The 21090-nt window shown below is 35.3% G+C and overlaps 1 protein-coding gene across 7 annotated transcripts in view; it reads left to right on the top strand.

Moving 5' to 3' along the window:
• Positions 1-21090, top strand: part of Cdin1 (CDAN1 interacting nuclease 1) — a 311052-nt gene that overhangs the window by 103072 nt on the left and 186890 nt on the right. For 4 of the 7 annotated variants that reach the window (XR_015449760.1, XM_087207451.1, XM_021241649.2 and 1 more), the window contains exons 6-10: positions 2028-2107; positions 2458-2507; positions 6833-6900; positions 18821-18886; positions 19591-19714. Coding sequence is in view for 5 of the 7 variants with exons in the window: in XM_087207451.1 (XP_087063577.1) it covers positions 2028-2107; positions 2458-2507; positions 6833-6900; positions 18821-18886; positions 19591-19714 (388 nt within the window). In the remaining 2 variants the exon portion in view is untranslated. The remainder of the gene's footprint in view (positions 1-2027; positions 2108-2457; positions 2508-6832; positions 6901-18820; positions 18887-19590; positions 19715-21090) is intronic. The other 3 variants (XR_015449761.1, XM_004861512.4, XM_021241652.2) reach the window with 1 other exon arrangement.

Here is a 21090-nt window from a genome sequence, read left to right as displayed (position 1 = left end):
CCCTTCCCCTGGCCAGGCCTTTGAATTAGGTTGTGAAACTAAGCAGGCTACCAGGGACATCATTATCTCTTTAATAATATTGCTGCCATAATCTATTCCTTTATAAGATGATTAGCTGCTTTATATTGTCAATATTTGTACCACTTATCCCTGATTATGCCTTACAGAAATAATGGGTCACACCTATGTTTGTATGTGGCAAATGCATAAGTCTGGTTTCTTACTATTGTTTAAACTTTGTAGTTGTTTTCTCTGGAGAATTACACAGGAACCCTTGAGTCAGCTGAGGTGATCTCATCGGGCTCCAAAGCTGATTGTTGAGACAGAGCTGGATAAGAAAGCTAGGTGGTCCTCTCTTTGGATTTCCACATGCCTTCTCCATATTCAGTATAAACACATATTTACAAATGACTGTTAAATATGTAACTGTTGCTTTACACATGCAGTTGTGTGACTAACGTTAGGCAATGATTAAAATAGTTGAACTTTTTTTTTTGTAGACTCAATACTATGCTTAAGCGAATAAGGTATAATTGCCTTATTTCCTTGCCCAGAATTTACTAACATTTATCATATCTGTCAGTGTTCTTATATCACTGAACTTGATAAAGAACATAAAAAAAGTTAGATTAATAATCATCTTGCAACTTGAATGATGTAGATCCAGAATCTGTGTTCATTTTCGTAACTAAATTACACTATATGCATTTGAGTTTGTGCTTGTCTGGGTCCAACTCTAAGCTATTTTGCTCATACTTGGGAATGATTCCACTGGAGGACTTTGACAGAATCGATTCCAAGGTAATACCTGACTTAGCTTCAGTTTACAGACCTGCATTCCTCCCATTCCTCAAGAGGAACTTTGGCCCCCTGAGCTGCTACATACCAGTGGTGAACAAAAGGGAGTCCAGGACTTTTCATAGGTTGTCACCTGTATAACATCCTTCACTAGATGTCTCCCTTACTGCCTTTATTCTTCTGTAGCACTCGCTGGGATTTCAGCTTAATTTGCAAGTGGACAAGGCATATTTTAGGTGGAAAACTTGTGTACATAGTAAATACATATTATCCCAACACACACACACAAACACACACACACACACACAGTGAGACCTCCATATCTTGGGGTCTAAAAGCATGAGTTGAAATATGGAACAAAAAAGTCTTATCTGTACTGAGCATGTGCAGATTGTTCTTGTCATTACTCCCTAAATAATACTATTTATACAGCATTTACAGTGTATTAGTTATTGTTAGTTATCTAGAGATTATTTAAAATGTATGGAAGGTTGTGCTTGGATTATATGCAAGTCCTATGCCATTTTATGTAAAGGATTTGAGCATCTATGGAATTTAGTGTTGGGGGTTGGGGGTGCAGAAGGCCTCCTGGAACCAATCCTTGATGGATTTCAGATACTAAGAGACAACTGTACACACATGCGTGCGCACACACACACGCGCGCACACTTTTTAAATTTAAGATTCCCCCAATTAGCCAGTATTACCTAATTTTCTCACCTGTGAATAGGCATAATATTTTATTGAATTTGAAGAGAACTGTTTTAGAAAGGTTTAGTACTCAGAGATGGTTGAGAGTTATTTTTATTGACATCATTGATGTCTTTAAATCTGACCTGTTTTAACTAAGCTGTACATATACATATGCTTGGTTATAAAATACCTACCTGCACAAAGTAAATATTTTTCTTTTCTGGTTGTTTTTGCAGGATTTTTTTTCCAAGTGAGCTTTTCCAAAGCTAATTTATCTGCAAAAAGACATATGTTTTAGGTCTAGACTTCTTAATTTACCTTGGAAAAAATAGGTCATCATCAAATCTGGCAATGTGGTTTATAAACTTGGCAACATGGTCTAATTAAAAGATTCTCTTAGATTAAAAATGGAAAAATGATTAGTATCAGTAATATTTTTGTTTTCATGGTTTGTGTGTATGTAGGTATATGTCATTTCTCATGTTGCATTAAAAGTATGTTGACTGTCTTAATAGTTTATCTCTTCTCTTCCACAGCCTCCAAGTCTGTTATAAATAGTATGCTACGGGACCCTTCTCAGATTCCAGATGGAGTTCTAGCAAATCAGGTCTATCAGGTATTAATCACAGCTGTCTATTTTCAGTGGCAGTGCTGTTATCTGCCTAGCAGAGTAAAGGATTTTAGACCTCATTTAATTACTGTCATCATAAACTATCACTGAGGTCAGAGTGCACCATAAATGGCAATGCAATATTTGTGAGAAGAGCATTTCACCTTTTTAATAGCCTGCTTTTATAGTAAATAAAAAGCATGCAATTTTTGTTTTCTGTGATTAAATCTGAACAACCTTTTGATAGCTTTTTTTGGGGGGGTGGGGGTAGAAAAGTAATTACTGCTTTTAGGATGTTTACTGGAATGATTTTTGTAGCCACCCCATCCCAGACCCCTTCTCTTGTTTGTCTGCAGTGCATTGTGAACGACTGCTGTTATGGACCACTGGTGGACTGCATCAAACAGTATCCTTCCCCATAAAATTTTAGGTGCGCAATTGACGAGCTTAGATTCAGTGGAGGAGATGTGTCTAGCTTTAACCTGACATAAAGTTCTGCTTCACAAAACACATTTCATACTCTTCTATTTTACATTCTATCACCTGGAGGGTCACTGCGGACTATTCTTTCCTACAGCTTAAAAATCAGATAGGCCGCAGGAAGATGTCAGTTCAGCAGTTGCACACTCACATGCTTATTTCAAATTGCTTGGTTTTCAATGAGTTTAAAGGTACAGAGTCATTAGGCAGGTAACTTACTGTCTTGTAATGTATCTAACCATTCCAGCGAATATTTAAAAAAATATAACAGAGTTCCATTTAAAATGAGCCAAATTCAGTTGAGTCTCTTGGAATAAATTTAGAGCCTGGAGTTAAAGGATGATGTGATTAAGATGCTGCCAGAGACCATTACATTTTAAAGGGCAGTGGATTTTTGTTGCTTAAATGCCGATTACAATCTGAGCTGTCATTTAGATACCTAATAAACATTTTCAGAGAAACCATGATAATTTTTCCTTTGGGACTGGACTTAAGTCTGTGAAAACAGATGCCCAGTCGTTCTTCATTAAAACCATTGAAATTACCAAAGAGTCGATGTTTACTTCTTAAAACAGGATTGGGTGGAAGGTAACCACTTCATGAAGTAGGACATTACTAATCAATAAATTTAGTATTGTAGTAATAGTGAAGATTTTGATAATCCTTTACTAAAACATTATTTAAATGATTATTAGTGACTTTAATGGATATACTATATATCTTAATCCATGATTGTTGCATCTCTTAATATAAACATGGCCTTTCTGGGATAGATTTTGTTAGCATGGCTGGCACTGTGACATCTGTGACCCAGGAATTACCACTCAGGGTTTTTGTTGGAAGCTCCTACAAGTTAAATGTGTATACGAATGTCTGTACACATGTGTGTTTGTATGTGTTTGCTTATATTCCTCCTTGTTTCATAAAGGTTTATTGTAAGTAAAATGTTTGATAGAAATTACTTTCTTTCCTAAGTAAAATTAAGATTTGAAAATAGTCTAGTACAGCCCTCTCACAAGAACATTCAGTACCTATGATACAGCCTTTTTTGTAGTCTCCAGCTCTATTCCTCTACCTAGCCTAAAGTAATAAAAAACAGTATTGTCACAAGCTTGCCTTTTTATTAAACTAAAGTAAAACTATACTTCTGCTCTTCATGTAAAATTAATGATAGCATTAGAAATTGTAGAAGTGCCAACTTCGTGTTTCTGCAGTGATAAAGTTTAGCACATTCATATAACAACTAACACCATCTCAGAGTATCTGAGGCTGAATTACATGTTAATTTTAAAGCACATAAAATAGTTAAAAATCAATTTAAAGTTAAAGTTTTAAAAGCATAATGTCTTTTGAAGGATTGAATATTGATTTTAAATATAACTATCTAATTATATATGCATGGACTAAAGTATGAAGTCAACTGCTTTGTAAATGCCAGGAGGCTATTTTTCAGTAATAGTTGAGATGCTTACGGGAAACTAGATTGCTGTATTGCTGGGGAAGAAAATGGCTTGTGAGGTTATTTACAAGTTTTGCCCCGTGGTCACCGCCATACATCAATAATAGGTATTCTTATAGACAAAGTCTAAGTGTTTCTGCTTATGGAGCATTATAAATTCTGTTTGGAGTATTTTCCTTACATTTTTTGTCATCATTCATTTTTTTTTTTTCTTTTTTTTGGCTGTGTTATTGCCTGTAGGATTTAATGTAGTCATGATTTCAATTGATAAAGATAATGGTGTATGTCTATAAATTGCAGTCATTGACTAGATTATAATTTTTGCAGTTCCATTATGATTCTTGCCAGTAAAATTGTTTTTATAAGCTTTATTTTCTAGCCCTTGCATTTTATATATGTCAAATAAAGCATAATCAAGAGATATATCTTTCAAAAAAAATCTCAAATTGGTGACTGCTTTTACCATGCAAAATAAGAGGCAGAGAAGTTTATAGAAAAACTACTTTTATCGTTGCATTGAAGTTGTTGCAGTTTCATATAATGTAAATACATTTACAGTGATGTTTCCTCAACTAATCAACAGGAATTATTTTATTTCACACTAAATAAAAATTATTGTTTTCTATGAATGAAAATGTCATTTATATACCATTCTGATAATTTGGTAACATTTATATTGCTTACTCTCAGTACAACATACCGTTTTCTAAGAAAGCACACATTTGGTAAATAGAATAGTGTGAAATCTTTTTACTCCATTATGAAAGTTACACGTAGACATTTGGTTAAGTACAATAAAGCAAGTTGGTCCTTTACTAATAAAATATCACACAAAGCACAGTGGCGAAGACTATGTACATGGCCATGGCTTTCTCCTGCTTTTAGTGTCTGCTTTTCTTTTCTTTTAGAGCCATGCTCACTCACACCTTTTCCACCACAGCTCATACTCATTGAGGGAAAAAGTGAGAAACCAGCCACTTCAGCTTTCTCAAGTGTGAGTCCTGGGTACAGCTCTCAAACAAGAGCCTGCAGAGAAGCAAGGAAAGATAATGATTCAGGAAGCTTCAAGTGCTGTGGGTTTCATTTCTGTGCCATCAGTAACCTCAGTTTTATGATTCAACATTTTGGATGTAAATAATTCACAACAATAAAAGTGAGGGCACATTTATGTGCAATAGAAGTAAATAATTTAGTTCTAAAATGTGGGATGCCCCTAGTCATGAGATAACATGAGAGTTATTCATCTAATGTCCTTATTGGACTCTGAAAATGTGTGAAATTTTGTGATTTAAAAATTTGTATCTGTTTTAAAACTTTATTTCCAATTAGAAATTAAAGCACAGAAGTATACATTGGGAAAGGAAGGAAAACAATAGTAAAGAGGCAGTAATGATGACTTACCACTTGTTTTGATGGAAGGCATAGATGACTACATCTCTTATAATTACAGGATTTATGTATTAATAAAGGACAGTATGATTCTCTAGAAGAAAGATGTTTGTAAGTGGTGTAAAAGTTTTATTTAAGTTGAACTCTCACAGTACATGATCAAAATCATAGTCTCTGGTAAGCCAAGGAGTGATGCAACTAGGTTGACATTCTCAATGCAATGGAGGGTGAAGGTAATGATTCAGAGAATTATTACCAAAAGCTATTGGCTGAATTAAAGTGCTGGAATAGGATAATGCTTTTTCCTAGACTTTGTGCAGTCTCATCCCTTTGGAAAGTGGACTAGACTTCCAAGTCCTGTTCCTGATTTTATTATTTACCAGCTGTGGGACTCCGACTCGCTCCACCTTTCTGAACCTTACTTTCTTTAACTGTAAAAATAGGACTAGTAATAGCATCTATTTAGGGTGGTTGTTGTGAAGAATAAATAAAATGATATCTTGAAGTACCTAGCACAGAGGCTTCATATGGTTATTATCAATTATTATATAATTTTAATGCTTTTTGAGAAGCTCTGTGGAGGTCAGAGGCAGGCTTATTCTCATTCTCAGCTTTACCACATAGAACTGGCCTTGTGCAGGTTCCTAGGTCTCAGTTTTCTCACATACAAAATAAAGCTTATAATGATTGCAAGGATGAAATAAGATACATACATCACTTGATACAGTGCCTGCCACCTAGGAAGCACTGAAATGATTTATTCATTTTTGTGTATATCTGTTTATCTGCATATATGTAAAAGACTCTTAAACACCCTCTGTACCCACACTGTCTCCCAGGATTAGTTATCTATAAAATGTCTTTGTTTCGGATTACTTACACTCTCAAGTCGGTTGGTTGTTTGGCCTCTCAAGTCACAGAGGATCACTAACAATAGTTGGGAAGTGGAACAGAGGAGCTGCTACATGCTGGCTCAGTGACAAGTGTGAATTCACAGATTTGCAGAACTCTGTAAGACTGGAAATTCTTCCAGGGCAAACCTGGTTAGTATTCTTAGCTATAAGGTAAGTGCTTAATTAATGTGTACTAGATTGAATTGAGAGATTTTTTAGCACAGATTAATGGTTGTTTGAAAATGTCTCCCCCTCTTTTTAAAAGAAGTTGAAATCACACCCATTTATAAATTTTTGTTTGCCAGAATATATAAGCATTATAGAAAATCACCTCGCAATGTTTAAATGAGAGGAGGAAAGTATTTTGAAATGTCATTCCTCAGACCTGTGGGCCGCAGGTCGTAGTACCTACCTCAGTGCTCCATTTCTTCTCCAAGTGTGGATCCGGTATTAGCATTTTCCTGATGATGCAATACTGCCTATGTTGCCTTCCTTAACTAAACTTCCCAGTGCCATTGGTCATGAGCATGAAGTCTTGCTAAGAGACTTGCTTCTGGAGAAAAACCTGTCCTTCCTAGGTGAGTATTGCTCTCAGCTTCCCTGGCTGGTAATATTTTTGTGAGTGCTTAAATATATATTTTTAAAATCTTCCACTCAAAGTTATTATGTGCTAAAGGAAGAGAGAATGATGATTGATGCTCTGCATGTTATCTTTTATTGATTTAGAGCTGAGCAGGAACTCAGATACCTAATCCCCTGTACATACAGTACATGCACAAGCTTACAATTAATATTTTATAGAATAAGTGGCTGAAAAAATGCTTTAATATCTGTTGCAGTATTACTTTTGGTGTCATGAGATATTAACTATAATCTGGGCCTTATGAGAGAGAAACAAAAGAAATATTGTCTATAAAGTGCTTTATATATTAAAAAGAATGGTTAGAAAAATTCATGTTAGATGTGTTCCTCTCACATATGGAGTAGGGCAGTTCTTCTACTTGAAAGCAAAATATTAAGCTTTTATTATTTTTATGCCAAACATTAATTGTCCTCATAGGTTTAGTATGATTGTTCAAAATCCCACATGTATGCATGTGTTTGTATGCCAGTGTAGAATCTTATTACAGATTGCTGTTTCAACATCTCTTAAGAATTAGAAATTAAGTCTCAAAGGACAGGCATATAATAGCTGGTTGTGGAAACCATAAACCACCCTGTAGTGAATTTCTCTTCTCCATTTTATTTTATTTTAGCATTTTTCTCCTTACCTATTTGTTTCTTTGTTTTTTCCATTTTAAATGTGGTAATTTGCAAAGAATCCATTCATGAGTTATTATATAGATTATCTTGTATAATATTTATTTAATATTTATTTATCTTGTGTAGATATTGAATATGATATAATTTTTAGGGAAAAAAGTAAAGAATATTGGATTATATAACTTCTGTTCCAAATTAGACAACAACATGGCCAAGTAAAGTCAAGACATGTTTCCATTTCAAGTTAAGGTGTTTAATACAATCCTGTAATAAATTATTCTCGATCATAATGTTTGATGTTTTTATTAATAAATTAGAAAATGAAATTGGATGTACTGCAAGATTATTGATAATTTGAAGCTGAAAGATATCATATTCTCTAGGGTTAAAAAACAATAGAATAGGAAAGTGATCTCTAGTTACTAAATTTTAGTATGTAGAAGCAGCAAGTTATTTCATTTAAAAGGGGCAATTGAATTGCTCAACCTATGGAAACAGAGTAAGTTGGGAAGAAACTGCCTTTGAAACCTAAAAATAAAATGATAATAGATCAGAACCAGTTGTAACGAGTGTCCATGATGCACCATGCAATGTATTTCAGAAATGTGGAGTTCTGATAATATTTTAAAAATTAGCAGGTCATATTGATCACTCAATTAGTGGTCATTATGGGCATGGCCAAATCCAGTTGCTTTGCTTTCCTTTTGTTTTTGTTTTAAGCTACCACCTGAGTAATCATACTTTCATAGCTTCTTTGTGCTACTCTTCTGGCACCATCTGCCTATGACCAGTCAGGCCCGCAGCCCCATTTCTTTGATTTGCCTAACTTTTCTCTGCTTTCTTACTGAGGAGTAAGAGCTTAGATATGGCCTATATTTAGATGTAGTTCCTCAACTTACCTGAAGTGCGTGCATTAGATTGGATTCACCAAAGGCAATGTGGAAACTTGGTCAAAGAATTGTTTCGACTTGTTTACAAGTAGTACAGCAAACAGACCAAAAATTCTACACTGTGGGAAGTACAGGTGATTATTTTATAGGTGCATATCTAAAAAATGATATGACTAATATTTAAAACTAAATGCATTCTAAGACATTTAGCCAATTCCATGCAACCTCAGTTCCATTTTGAAGCTTTTCCTCATCAGCATACAAGAAATTGTTAATTTATTCTATGCATAGTAAGTGTTTTAATGTAGTACTAAGGGGACACATGTTTATAGTTAAAGCATGAAAATTCAAAGTCTGTATGAAATACTGTTGTGAAATTATTTGTCTTTTACCTTGTAGATATCTCTTCACAATGATTAATTAGCTCTAAAGTACTGAGCCAGGTAAATTTAAATAGATCATCATGTTAAATCCAACTATGGAAAATATCAATATATAAATAAATTATTAATCTAATCATATTCTTTATTTTTTACATGTATGCACTTTGCATTTTGTTTCAGAGACTTTGCAAATTATTTCATTTTAATTTTTTGATAAGCAGAAGTAAAATCTCTCTGTTGGTTTCTAATGTGAATTACTTTCCAAAGAAAAATATTTTTCATTGTTTACATACTAACCCTTTTAAAGATTATGACTTTCCCTAAAATTTTACCCTATTTTACATTTTCTATGCATGGTATTTTTTAGTTCCTATAGTATTTTCATAAGATATGAAATAAAGATTCTACATTTTGAATTTCTGCTTTTTATAAAGCCTCAATGGTTATTAGAGATATTAATTTGTTTACAAAATATATTGAGTCAAGTTAACAGTATAACTTCTCAAGTACGCTGTAATCCAATTTTTCTTTTTCTCTTCTTTTTTTTAAATACGTGCTTGCAGTAAATGCAGTTTACAATCATCTTGGAGAGTGGGTACACGTATATAGTACAGCTTGGTTCTTTTTTTAATCCTCTTCCCTCTCACCTCCCTCCCTCCTCCTCTGAATCTCCTTTCCCCATTTCGTTCTTATTGATATTATTAATCTAATCTCATGTTTATGTTATGTTTAATTCATTTATTAGGCTCCTGTACATGGCATATCTTTATCCAATTAACTTCCCACCCCCCTTCCCATCTCCTCTCACCTTCAGCTTCCTGGACCCCTTCTTATTTATAAGAGCTCTATCCCCCTGTCTCTTTCTGTCCACCCTTTATTGTGCTCTTTGTCTGCACTTTTCTTTACTCAAATGAGTGGTACTATACAATATTTAAACTTGTGTGTCTGATTTATTTCACTCAAAATTATGTTTTCCACCCTGTCCGGGTGCGTGCACTTTCCTATAAATGTCTCAGATTTTTCCTTCTTTATAGCACAGTAGTAGTATTCCTTTAATCATAATAATAATAATTTTTTTTTTTTGGTTTTTTGAGACAGGGTCTCGCTTTGCAATTCAGGCTGGCCCTGAACTCACTGTGTAGCCCAGACTGACCTTGAACTGGCAGCGATTCTCCTGCTGCTACCTCCTGAGTGCTGGGATTATAGGGGTGCACCACCATGCTTGGCTGTATTAATTATAGATACCACATTTTCTTTATCCAGTCATCTGCTGATGGGAATATAGGCTGCTTCTGGGATTTAGCTTTTATGAATTGTGCTGCTATAATCATTGGTCCGCATGTATCATTGTAGTGTGATGTGTTTAGCTCTTTGGGGAAGATGCCTAGCAGAGGAATGGCTGGGTCATATGGAGTTTCTCATTTAGGTTCTCCATACTGATTTGTGTAATGTTTGTGCTAGTTTACATTCTCACCAAGAATGCATTGATAACACTTGCTAATAGAAGGTAAAAACAAAATAAATCACCTTTTTTTTTTTTCCTAGCCTGTTTGCTTGATTTCCTTGTTTCAAACCCACTTACTAACCAGTTGCTGTGGCACAAGATTTAACCTGGAAGTATGGGAAAGAGAAAAAGAAGTGTCTTTTTCATTTAAAACTTGTTTGTACTCATGTGGAATTATCCTATCTCACAAATATTTATACAAATAAGTAGACTGTCATCAGACAGTTCAAAATTGAATAAATGATTTTAATTTTCCAACTATGAAATATTTTTCATTTATATATTCATTTATTTCACAAATAAGTGAATGAGCTAGGTGCTATTATAGGCAATAGACAAAAAAGTCAAATGGAATCTAGACAAGCTACCAAAGAATGAATGCAGATAATTTCCTGCAATTTCTGGAGGTTCTTGTAAATGTTTTATTCATTATATTTTCTTTCAGCTACATTTTTAGTGTGTTCTGTACATGCCAGGAACTGAAACTGTACTAGTTAGTGTGAAGATGATCAGTTACAAGCACCCTATGTCCCAGAGATGCACAGCCATACACGCTCCTGTCACATCTGTTCTTGTGAGAGTGGAGCTCTCTGTCTAGTGCATCTCCCCGAACAGTTGCTCACTCAGTTGTCTTCATAATGAAAATAAATGCACCTATGGCTATTGTCATGCTGCTCTTATTAAACCTTTCAAAGAAAAGATATACAGTACACTAAAAATCAATAACTAAACTTCACAGGTGAAGAAAATGTTGCTGTCGCATGAACTATTTTTATGGACACAGTGATAGAATTTTACATATTCATGTATTCTACCTCTCCAGGACCTTCTTGACCTGTTTACTTTTAGGATGGCTAGTTGCTTTCATTAGTGTGGCTCTCTTACCATTGAGCTAACCCATCTCTTCAGTATGTTCTATCATAAAAAAATTAAGTTAAACGTGATACCTTCTAGGAAAATATAAAATATATTTCAGCAAATGTTAGTAATGCTTTCCAAGGATAAATAATTTAGAATTAATATTTACTGATCAACATCTGAGGTCTCAGAAAATGTCAAGAACTACTGTCTACTCCTAAGCTTTCACATACAGAGAACTCTTTCTAAACATTACATTAGTCAATAAGCATTGTGATCGTCTTTACCACCTCTGCTAAGGATTTACCCCATTTCTAATATTAACACAATAGAAAATTTGATCTATCGATAAGGAGGTTTTAATTTATATCTCACAAGTGTTTCATGAGACTGTGCTTTGTTATGTTGTATCCTCTTGTTAGTTTTGTTGTTGTTATTTCTTCGTTTGTTTGATTTAGTTACTTTCGGTTTAGCTTTTTTTCTTTTTGAGACCTTTGGACGGAAAGGGTAAAAGAGGGAAGAAAAACAGTGACAGGAGAAGACAAGAAGACTGTTAGCAGTGTTAGGAGAAATAGGAAAGAGTTTATGCCAGAGATGGAAGGTACACCACTCATCCTCTGTGGGTTGGCATATCTCCAGGTCAGAGGGACTTTCATTAGTGCCTTCTACAGCCACTGTCTGGTGCAAATTCTTGTTAAGTTTGGCTTAATAAGGATGGCTCTGGAGATATTTTATTCTTTCCAGGGGATGTTATCCTGCTAGTAGACACTAACAATTATTTGGAGTGACATCTGAGAGGCATTTTCTTTATCTCTGCCTTACCTCTGCCCTCTGTGTTTGGACAAACCAGCATATTTTACATGGGTGCCCTTCTAACATTCATGTATTACTCTGTGGGACTTCAGGAAGGTGTAATCTATGAAGCCAAATAGGCTTAGTAAAGGATGTCCCTTGCTGTAAGAAATTAGAATCTTTGTTTCTAAGAGTTCATCTGCTCCTGCTGCTTTATTCCCCACTTAAAGCACCAGTGCTCTGCTGGGGAAGTGACTATGACATGACAAACAGAGGATTATGACTCCAGGTGAAGAATAGGCAGCAGGAACAGATGAGATTTAGAAGAGTAGGATTGTTTACATGCAGATGTTAGCCGTACAAAGTAAGAAACTAGAAATAAAGCATATGATTATAAAAGTTGAAGGGAACTGAGGTGGTTGGGTATTTTATAAGGTATCAGCCACTTAAATTCCTGTCAGAAAGTTAAAAATAAGATGCAGTTTTTAAAGTAGCAGGAACATAATATTGGGGGAGGAGTATGGAGAATTTGGGTTCTGTTCTCTCCTTCCTGAAGAAATTGTCAAGGTGAGAGACTTCCTTACTTATTCCTCTTACTGAATGTACTTGTGCACTCTTCTCCCAGAGACTGAGAGGAAAGAACCAGGGACACCTTGTTGCTGGAAGCTAAATGCTCTCTGGAACTTTGAAGAAAGTTCTCCTGTGCATTTACAGTGGTAATCTACCTGTTTCTGGACTACAGCCCTGCTCTGGTGAGATAACTTATATCTGCTGATCATCTGCTTTACTGACCACTACTACAGAGATACTGGTACTACTTTGGTTGTAAGTGGCAGAAAGCAAATCAAACCAGTGTACAAACACACATTGAACTGATTTGTTCAGCTGTACACCTGGGAAGTCCAAAGGAGGCAAAATTGCTCCTGATGTGTCTAGAATCCAGAAAACAAAACAATATCTTCAGTATCTTCTCTTTTCTCCTTCTTGGGTTCTGCACTTTTCTGTATTGGCTTCATTCTCTGGAAACAAAGACGATCACTGCAGTTGGTAGTTTAATCCTTAAACAGTTCGTAATCCCAGAGAAAAGTTTGTGCATTTTTTTTGTGTCTCCTGTAATAAGTATTAGAAAGGTCTGGTGGGTCAAGTGTCTATTCCCATGACTTGGTGATTGAAGTTCATGTCATCGATGGACATTGCGAATCACACTGTGTGAGTGCAGTAGTAATGCCAGGCAAGACAACATACAGAACCACAGAGTAAAAATGTCTCTCTACAGTAAATTTGCTATCGACTAAGTCTTTATTCTCCAGAATCAAAAGGCATGGAGGAGTCAAATCAGTTACTGTTACTGCTGGAATGACTTCTTGGTCCTGTGTATATGTGCACACACATGTGTCTTTCTGTGTAGGAGCTCTTTTTTATGTCTCAGAGCTGCTAACATGCCTCTCTCTGTGGAGCTTGTTCAGGGACAGATAGAGTTGTCTCCACAAAAGGCTTTGACCTCAGTGACTTTAGCTAAATGAAATTGGTGCAGACAAAGGATAACATTCAACCACTCGGAATTTGGGAGTTGAAAAGGGCTCTCGCGACTGTCTAATCTCTATGTTGTTTGGGAGAAACTGGCCTCAGGCCTTGTATAATAGCTAGTTCTGTCCTACCAACCTGTCCTGTATCTTTTTTACTCTACTATGCTGATTTGTCCCTTCATTTGTGGCATTAAACCAAAAGGATTTAGAGTGGTGTGGTTTAATGGGAGGAAGAGTTTTATTTTGTTGCTATTCATGTCTCCTCTCTGCAGCCACCAGGCAGTAGAGACTAGCTTACCTAGCCGCTCTTTCCATTGCTCCAGCTTCTTGACCTCCCATGTGTTTCCCATCTTTAGGGCACTTCAGTTTTTCCTAGTATTGTCCCCTAAAGACATAAGCGAAGGACAAGGTCAGAGCAGTCAGTTGTAGTCCTTATTAGTGGCTTTGATAAGAGGCTTTAGGGGAAGAGGTTGAAACTAATGGCTGTAATGAAATTTTAGGTTCTGTAAGGATTTCATTTGTCTGCGTTATCAGTTCCCCCATGAAATGCATATCTACTTTTGTGCTTTTTCATGGGGTTTGCATATCATAACAGCTATTACTAAAGCCTTTTCAGTTTTTTAAATTACGTAGAAAAGTCTGTGAAACTTACTGTTAGGGAACATAAAAATACGGAGAACAAAGGTCACAGCTTCAAGTGTAGAATAAGGCAGTATTTTGGATAACAGAAAAACAGAATACTAGATACAATATACTGTAGTTTTAATTTGTATTAACATAGATGACCTTTTTGCCCTCCCTCAATCCAGTAAAATGTTAAAAAGATTATTTTTTTTCGTAGAGCATACTGTAATTTAGAGTTCTAGAAAAGCTTTGACAAATTCATAAATAAAAGACATCAAACATTAGTTTTCGTTTATAGTTGTTGCAGATTGAAGTTTTACACAATTTCTCTGGGAACAATGGCATTTCTTAAATTTAAAGTGTTTAATAAAACAGAAGTACACAAAAGACCAAAAAAAAAAAACAACTTTTCTTGATAGTCTTCATGCTCCCTGTGAATCTTAAATATGTTAACTAATTTTAGATGTATTTCGTTTGCTGACTCAAAACCAGCCCTTTATTTAAAAAAAAATTGTGTGAGTAGTACTTAATTGCTTTTGGGTTCTTGTAGGAGAGGCCAGAGAACTGAAAAGCCAGAGAAATTAAACTTTCACAATGTTCTTTAGACATGTATAATTTCTTTATAAAAAACTAATGCTAAAGAGAGGTCTAGAAACCTAGAAATAAAGACTTGGGTTGTTTTCATACACTTGAAATAATAATTTAAAATATTTTAAAAAATTAACATCAATTTTATCTGTGAATACAGTTTTATTGATATTTTTAGAATTATATTGGAGAGAGTACCACTAAAGTGCTAAAAATCATGAGGTTGTCATGCTCCTCTCCTGTTCAAAGAGATGTGGTCTGAATAACACCAACAGATGCCAGCTGCTGATCCCACAGGAAGGAAGTGAGAACTCACCCAAATGTTACACATCATAAAGATTACACAAGATCAAATTTAAACAGTTGCCATAATTAAGACAGGGATACAGTCTACCCAGACTTATGACATGAGCTCCTGTCCTGCATGGTTACCTGCCTGAGACATCCTGGTCTTGGTGGAAACTTAACTTCTCTCGGCCACTTTTATTATGTATAAAATTGAAATGTTGAGTTAGTGTTCTCTAAGACTTTGCTAGTTCAGAATTACTTTTTTCATGAGGTACCCACTATCTGAAACTTCACATTGCATGGATCAGGAGGCTAACGAGTCTGCCTTTAAGTGATAATATTGTCATATTTATGTTGGTAATGAACACTTGAACTGTGACATTAATAAATTTAGTAGTTATGAACTACTTGGGGTTCTTAAATATACACCATAAGCCAGAAGAGCCTTACTTTATGTCTGCTGTATTCACTGAGAAAGATAGGTTTACAGGACTTGGAAATTGATTTGAGGGGGGGAATTATACTCAGTATAACTGTCCATATTATTGCCCCCTCCAGCTATTACTATTTTTGTTTTTTTTTCTGAGTCTTGACCTTTTTTCTTGAAAAACTCAACTGATCAAACATTTAGTTTCTACTTGGGAAATTCAACCAATCTTAAGTGACCATACTTGGTTCATGTATCTGAAAAGTATTGTAAAAACTTGTATGTAATGCATGATTCTCAAGAAAAATATAAAATACAGAACTGTCTGTAGAATATAAAAATTTGAACAGATTAGTTGCCCTAGACCTTTCCAGAAGTAGCACCAGACAGAAATTGCAATTGAGGGAGAAGTCTACCCAAACTGTAAGGAATGGACAAGGCCAATGTTATTGTAATAACAGTAGTAAAAGAAAAAAGGAGGAAATTTTCCCATCAGTTTTAAAGAAAGGGATGCAGTCCCTTCTTTTACAATTGGGATGAACCTTAGCTTCAGACATTTGGGACCAAAGATGAAAAATGGCAACAGAAATTACCAAGTAAAACTTTGAACTTTGGGCCAAGTTTGGTACCTGTGTGCTTTTGTTTATGCACGAGGAGTTAAATCAGGAAAGAAAAGTAATGCCAGTCTGGATAGGCTTTGTAGACAACACGAATATTCTTTAAAATGCGCTTAGACATGTTTTATTCATTTGTCCTTTTTGAGAATTAAATGTATGTGTAGCTAATGCTGCTGGTGAGACTGTGGTAGATGGGATATTAAAAATGAGAAGAAATTTGCTCTCTCCTCAGAGCAGCAGTGTGAGGCCCAAGCACAGCCATACAAGGGAGCCCAGAAAGAATGAGGTAGGAGGGAAGTAATATGGGCTGGTGACATAACCTCAAGATCCTGAAGTTAGAACCCTGATATGTCAACAAAAATTTAAGCCTATACACAATATTTTGGATAAAGAAATCTTTCAGTATCTGGGGGCCAAGAAAGAAGCATAATGCTAAGGGCAAGAAATCAGGCCAGATGGGTGGAGCTAACCTTCAGAGCCTCCCAAAGGGGTAATCAATAATAGGAGCATCTCCTGGGACCTAGAAGGTGAAGAAGGCCAGCTGATCATAAGTGGTGTTTCCTATCCATGTACCGCTTTTTCCTCTGACCTTTGCCAAGTTTCCCCCTCCTTTTTTCTTAGGAAATGTAGGACAAACAAAGCAATGTAGAGGTTGAAACGGGAGGTAAGGCAGAGAGAGTTGAGTAAATAAAGGAACATTTCAGGTGTTTGGTATAACCTCTTCTTATAAAACTAGAAGTCTAATTTCACTGGTGATGACACAGACTTCTAGATGCTGTTTTTTTTGAGTACAGTTACTTTTGGATGAACTTAATGTTGAATGAAATAGCAGAATTGAAGGAAGGAGAGGAGAGGAGAAGAGAGGAGAGAGAGAGAGAGAGAAAGAGAGAATAGGAAAACAACACACCTATGATATTGTCAAGTTCTCCACAAAAAGATGCAAAAATTCCCTAGCCTCATTTTATGTTTTATGTTCAGGTTTTGGGGTTTGGGTTTTAAATTTTCACGTTAAGGAAGTCATGCAGTTTAAAAGGTGGGTATTGTATTAGTAATTTTAGTGCCATAAACAGGAGTGTGCATCTGCTTTTAAAGAGATTTTTATTGTGTGCATTTAGATTGCTTGGTGACCTTTGAAATTTTGTTTTGAGCTGCTGTCAGAAACATAATCATTTTTCTTTCTGAAACAGATTTTAACATCTGCAAAGGTTGATCAAGCTAGGATGGTTTTAATAAAATATTAATCTGTCTTTTTTAATGTCAACCCAGCTTTTAAGACTATCCATCACCTATCTAAAACATCAGCTCAAGGCACTGGAGTTGATTTTATACAATGCCTTTTCCATTAAACATTCTCATTGTAGTCAGAGTACAGTTAGATGACAGAAATTTTTCCAGTCTTATTTTCTGTAATCCAGTTTCCACATTCTCTTGTTTTTAAATTAACAGTAATTTGTATTACATAATCTCGGGTTAACTTAAAAGTTTTAAATTTCAAAGAGAGAAGATGGTTCCAAATTCTGGCCTCCATCCTTTAAAATCTAGATAGTCTAATGATACTGAATTTTATCAGAATTGAACTTAACTATCTACTTTAAATATGTATCTTGTCATTAAAAGGTTATTTATGTTTAAAATGCTGACCTTTCAAGATGAGTGTTCTAAAACAGAGTTTCTGCACATTGGCCATGAAGCCACTGTCTTGGACTGACAAATGGATTGGAAATAAGCTACCCAACACTGGGAATGGGCCATTAATTTTAATCAAAGGTGACGCAAGTAGGCGAATGGGATGCATGGCAATGTCAACAGCCCAGTAGGTGTTAAGAGACCATACAGCCTTCCTTGTTACTTGGTTGGGCCATTAGTTGAGGTTGGGTGAAGACAGAAAGCCATGTCTGGAATTGAATGACCAGGTCACTCCAAAATCTAATGGAGAATTCCCCATTTCAGAAATCACGTTGTAATGCCATTAGAAGTCAAGGACAGCATTTAGAAAATAGAGGTTTTTTTTTTTTTTAATTAAGCACCTTGCTAGTTTATTCCAACTTTGTCAGGCTTCCCGTTTTTCCTGCTTCCATTCCTTCTAAGTGGATCGTTGATATTTACAGAGGATCAAGAAATCGAACAGACTAAGGAAAAAATTTCAAAGTGTGTTTGCTTTTCAGAATTACGTAGTTAGTTTAAAACCCTAGTAAATGCTAGAAACAGTAGTGAACCATAGGAGTGAAGCAGGATAATTAATTCTTTGTGGTGATTCCATTGTCCTTGTCCTTTTCTTGTGTGTAGGAATAGTTCTCTTATTTGAAACTAAACTTTCTTATTGCTTTAATGCAAGAATTTGTTTCATAATTGTAAAGGTCACAATGCTTGTGCTTTCCTCTATCTTGTCAATATTGGCTGATAACATTAGTGATATTCATGGCAATGAAATCTTTTTCTTCAATCCGTAAGTATATTTTTTTGAGTATTTTCAGTTACAAAAAAGGTAGCATATGACAGCTTGAATTAATGATGTTTATAATAAAGACATAAAAATGCAAAAGGGACAAAGAAGCATTTTTTATCTGCTTCAGGTTTGTTAAGAAAATTAATTTATTCTGACACAGCATTGAATGCGTAAGAAAGATATGTGTGACTGCATTAGTAATTTTTACACATATTTGAGAAAGAAAAGCAATTATATTGCTGTCTTGTTAATGGAATGCTGTTACAACTAATAGTATTTGTTCTTTCTGTAGATGAAGATCAGCTCCGTGCAAAGGGTTATGACAAAACACCAGATTTTATTTTACAAGTACCAGTTGGTAAGTTCTTAAGCTCTGTTATTCATTTGTTTATAGAGGAGGAGATAAGATTTTTCCATTCCTTTTAAAATATGTTAATATTAAAAAATGTTACCAAAGTATATTAGCTTTATATCTAATATCCACTATTCTTTAATATATTGTATCTAAATTGGTGAGATAGTTGGAAAAGATTATTGTAAGATACCAGAAAATAATAGATTCTTAAGAAATCTATGTCTTAAAAAGTTTTGCAGGGCCGGGGATTTAGCTCAGTGGTTCCGCAGCCTGCCTCGCAAGCGCAATGTCCCAAGTTTGATACCTAGTACCAAGAAAAAATTATTAAAAGTTTTACATGTATTTGAGAAATGAGTATGCCTTCTAAAGACATTCAGCTGTGATTTTCAACTTGTTTCTCTAAATTGTGAATTTTTATAACAGTTCTATGAAATAGATAGGCTTACTTTGGTCTGCTTAACATGTCCCTAGTCAAGTCACAGAATCAAAGTCTCAGAACTAGGGAAAGGACTTTTGAAGAATGCGATGGAAACAAAAGGGATGTGACTGTAGCATAAATGTTGTAATGAATATATGCCATGCTCTGTTTTATAATTACATCCAGAGTTGATGGTAAGGGCTAAACCCCTGCTCATCAATGTGAATCGTGGAGAGGCCTGTGCAGAGTTCAGAATTTTCAATCTTCCCTTCTTTTCATTGTATATTAGTAATGCTTTGTCCCTTAGCTGTAGAAGGGCACATAATTCACTGGATTGAAAGCAAAGCCTCATTTGGTGATGAATGTAGCCACCACGCCTACCTGCATGACCAGTTCTGGAGCTACTGGAATAGGTAAGTTCCCATTATTTTTCTCTTAAGATAAACGATACTCAGCTGAAATCTCATTAGAAAAAGTATTTTGTTTAGCTGGTAAAAATGCTAGTAGCCTTTTTTTGTAGTAAATATAGAGTCTTGATTAATGTATTAATTTCAGATAATTTAAACTTCTCTGCTTCCATAATGTTGCTTCATTTTTTAAAAGTAAAAATCTGTGTATAAGGTCAAAGTTAGTATGCACCCTCATATTTTACATTGATAATATTGGTGCTCTTAAATATGGGTAACAAGATTTGATGGATATTATAAACACTGAATTTTCATCCTTTTGATGTGAAATTTATGTTTACTATCAGACCATAAAAACAATTATCTCAACTGAGGAAAATATCCGTATAATTTGAAAGATGATAATGATTCAGCTTACATCAATAGAAAAATTCCCAAAGAGATAAGGCTCCCTCTCTCAGCCATTACGAAAAGGGTAAGGGCACCCAGACCTGAGATTATTTCAGTTAATCCTCACAAGGAACTTAGTTTTATCCCCATTTTATAGGTAACTAAACTGATACCCAGGGAGAGAAAATAATGTAGGATTCAGCTATTTACCGTGGGCCTGCATTTCTCAGGCTCACTCCCACACCTTTGTTCTTTCCAGCTCAATATTGTTGTCATCTGCAGTACAACTGTTGAAACTTCAACTTTTTCTATTATCGTACTCCTAGGTTTTCACACCATGTATTTTTCCCTCTTAGAACAGGAGGTGGGTCAAGTGGTAAGGTTCCTAGATTAACTGAATCCCTAGGTCAAATAGAGCAGCAATATGACATTGGCCCAGAACATTAAGGAAGGAGACAGCAGCATCTGTGGACGAAGACTTCGTTCCGGCATGGGGGTGGGGGAGGGCAGTGACAGGCCTGGAATTCAGCATTATATTGTTACTCAGCTTTACAAAGGCCAGCGGACCTTGCCCATAGCAGCTGTGCTAAACTAAGCCTACTTTTTGCCATGGTAACAATGATCATGACAAAATGCTGAATGTAATGGCTTTCTTGATTTTCTTGTGTAATTGCGCGTAGCATCCGAGCTTTACTTTACAGGGATGGAGGAGGAAAGTGCAAAATGTTTTAGAAATCAATGCTGCTTCAGCGTTTCCTGTGTTTTATTCAGCCATTATTCAAATTAGCAGTAATGTGGCAAATTGAATTTTAGATTTTTAGCAATTTTATGATGAGTTTGAAATAGTAAAGAAAGCATCATTTTGGATAATATAGGGAAAGCAATGACAAGAAAATCAAATTGCATAAGTTTAGGTTGCTAAAGGATTAAAAAAGCCTGATGGAGTAAATCAGTATATATTGAGTCATTTTTCCCAATGGTACTGGTCAGGT

The sequence above is a fragment of the Heterocephalus glaber genome, unplaced genomic scaffold (genome assembly GCF_053883595.1).
Source record: "Heterocephalus glaber isolate CG9 unplaced genomic scaffold, H.glaber_assembly_v1.0 deba00000809, whole genome shotgun sequence".
Classification (NCBI taxonomy): domain Eukaryota; kingdom Metazoa; phylum Chordata; class Mammalia; order Rodentia; family Bathyergidae; genus Heterocephalus; species Heterocephalus glaber.
Note: the sequence above shows the minus strand (reverse complement) of the source record. Positions and strands in the feature narration are given on the sequence as shown.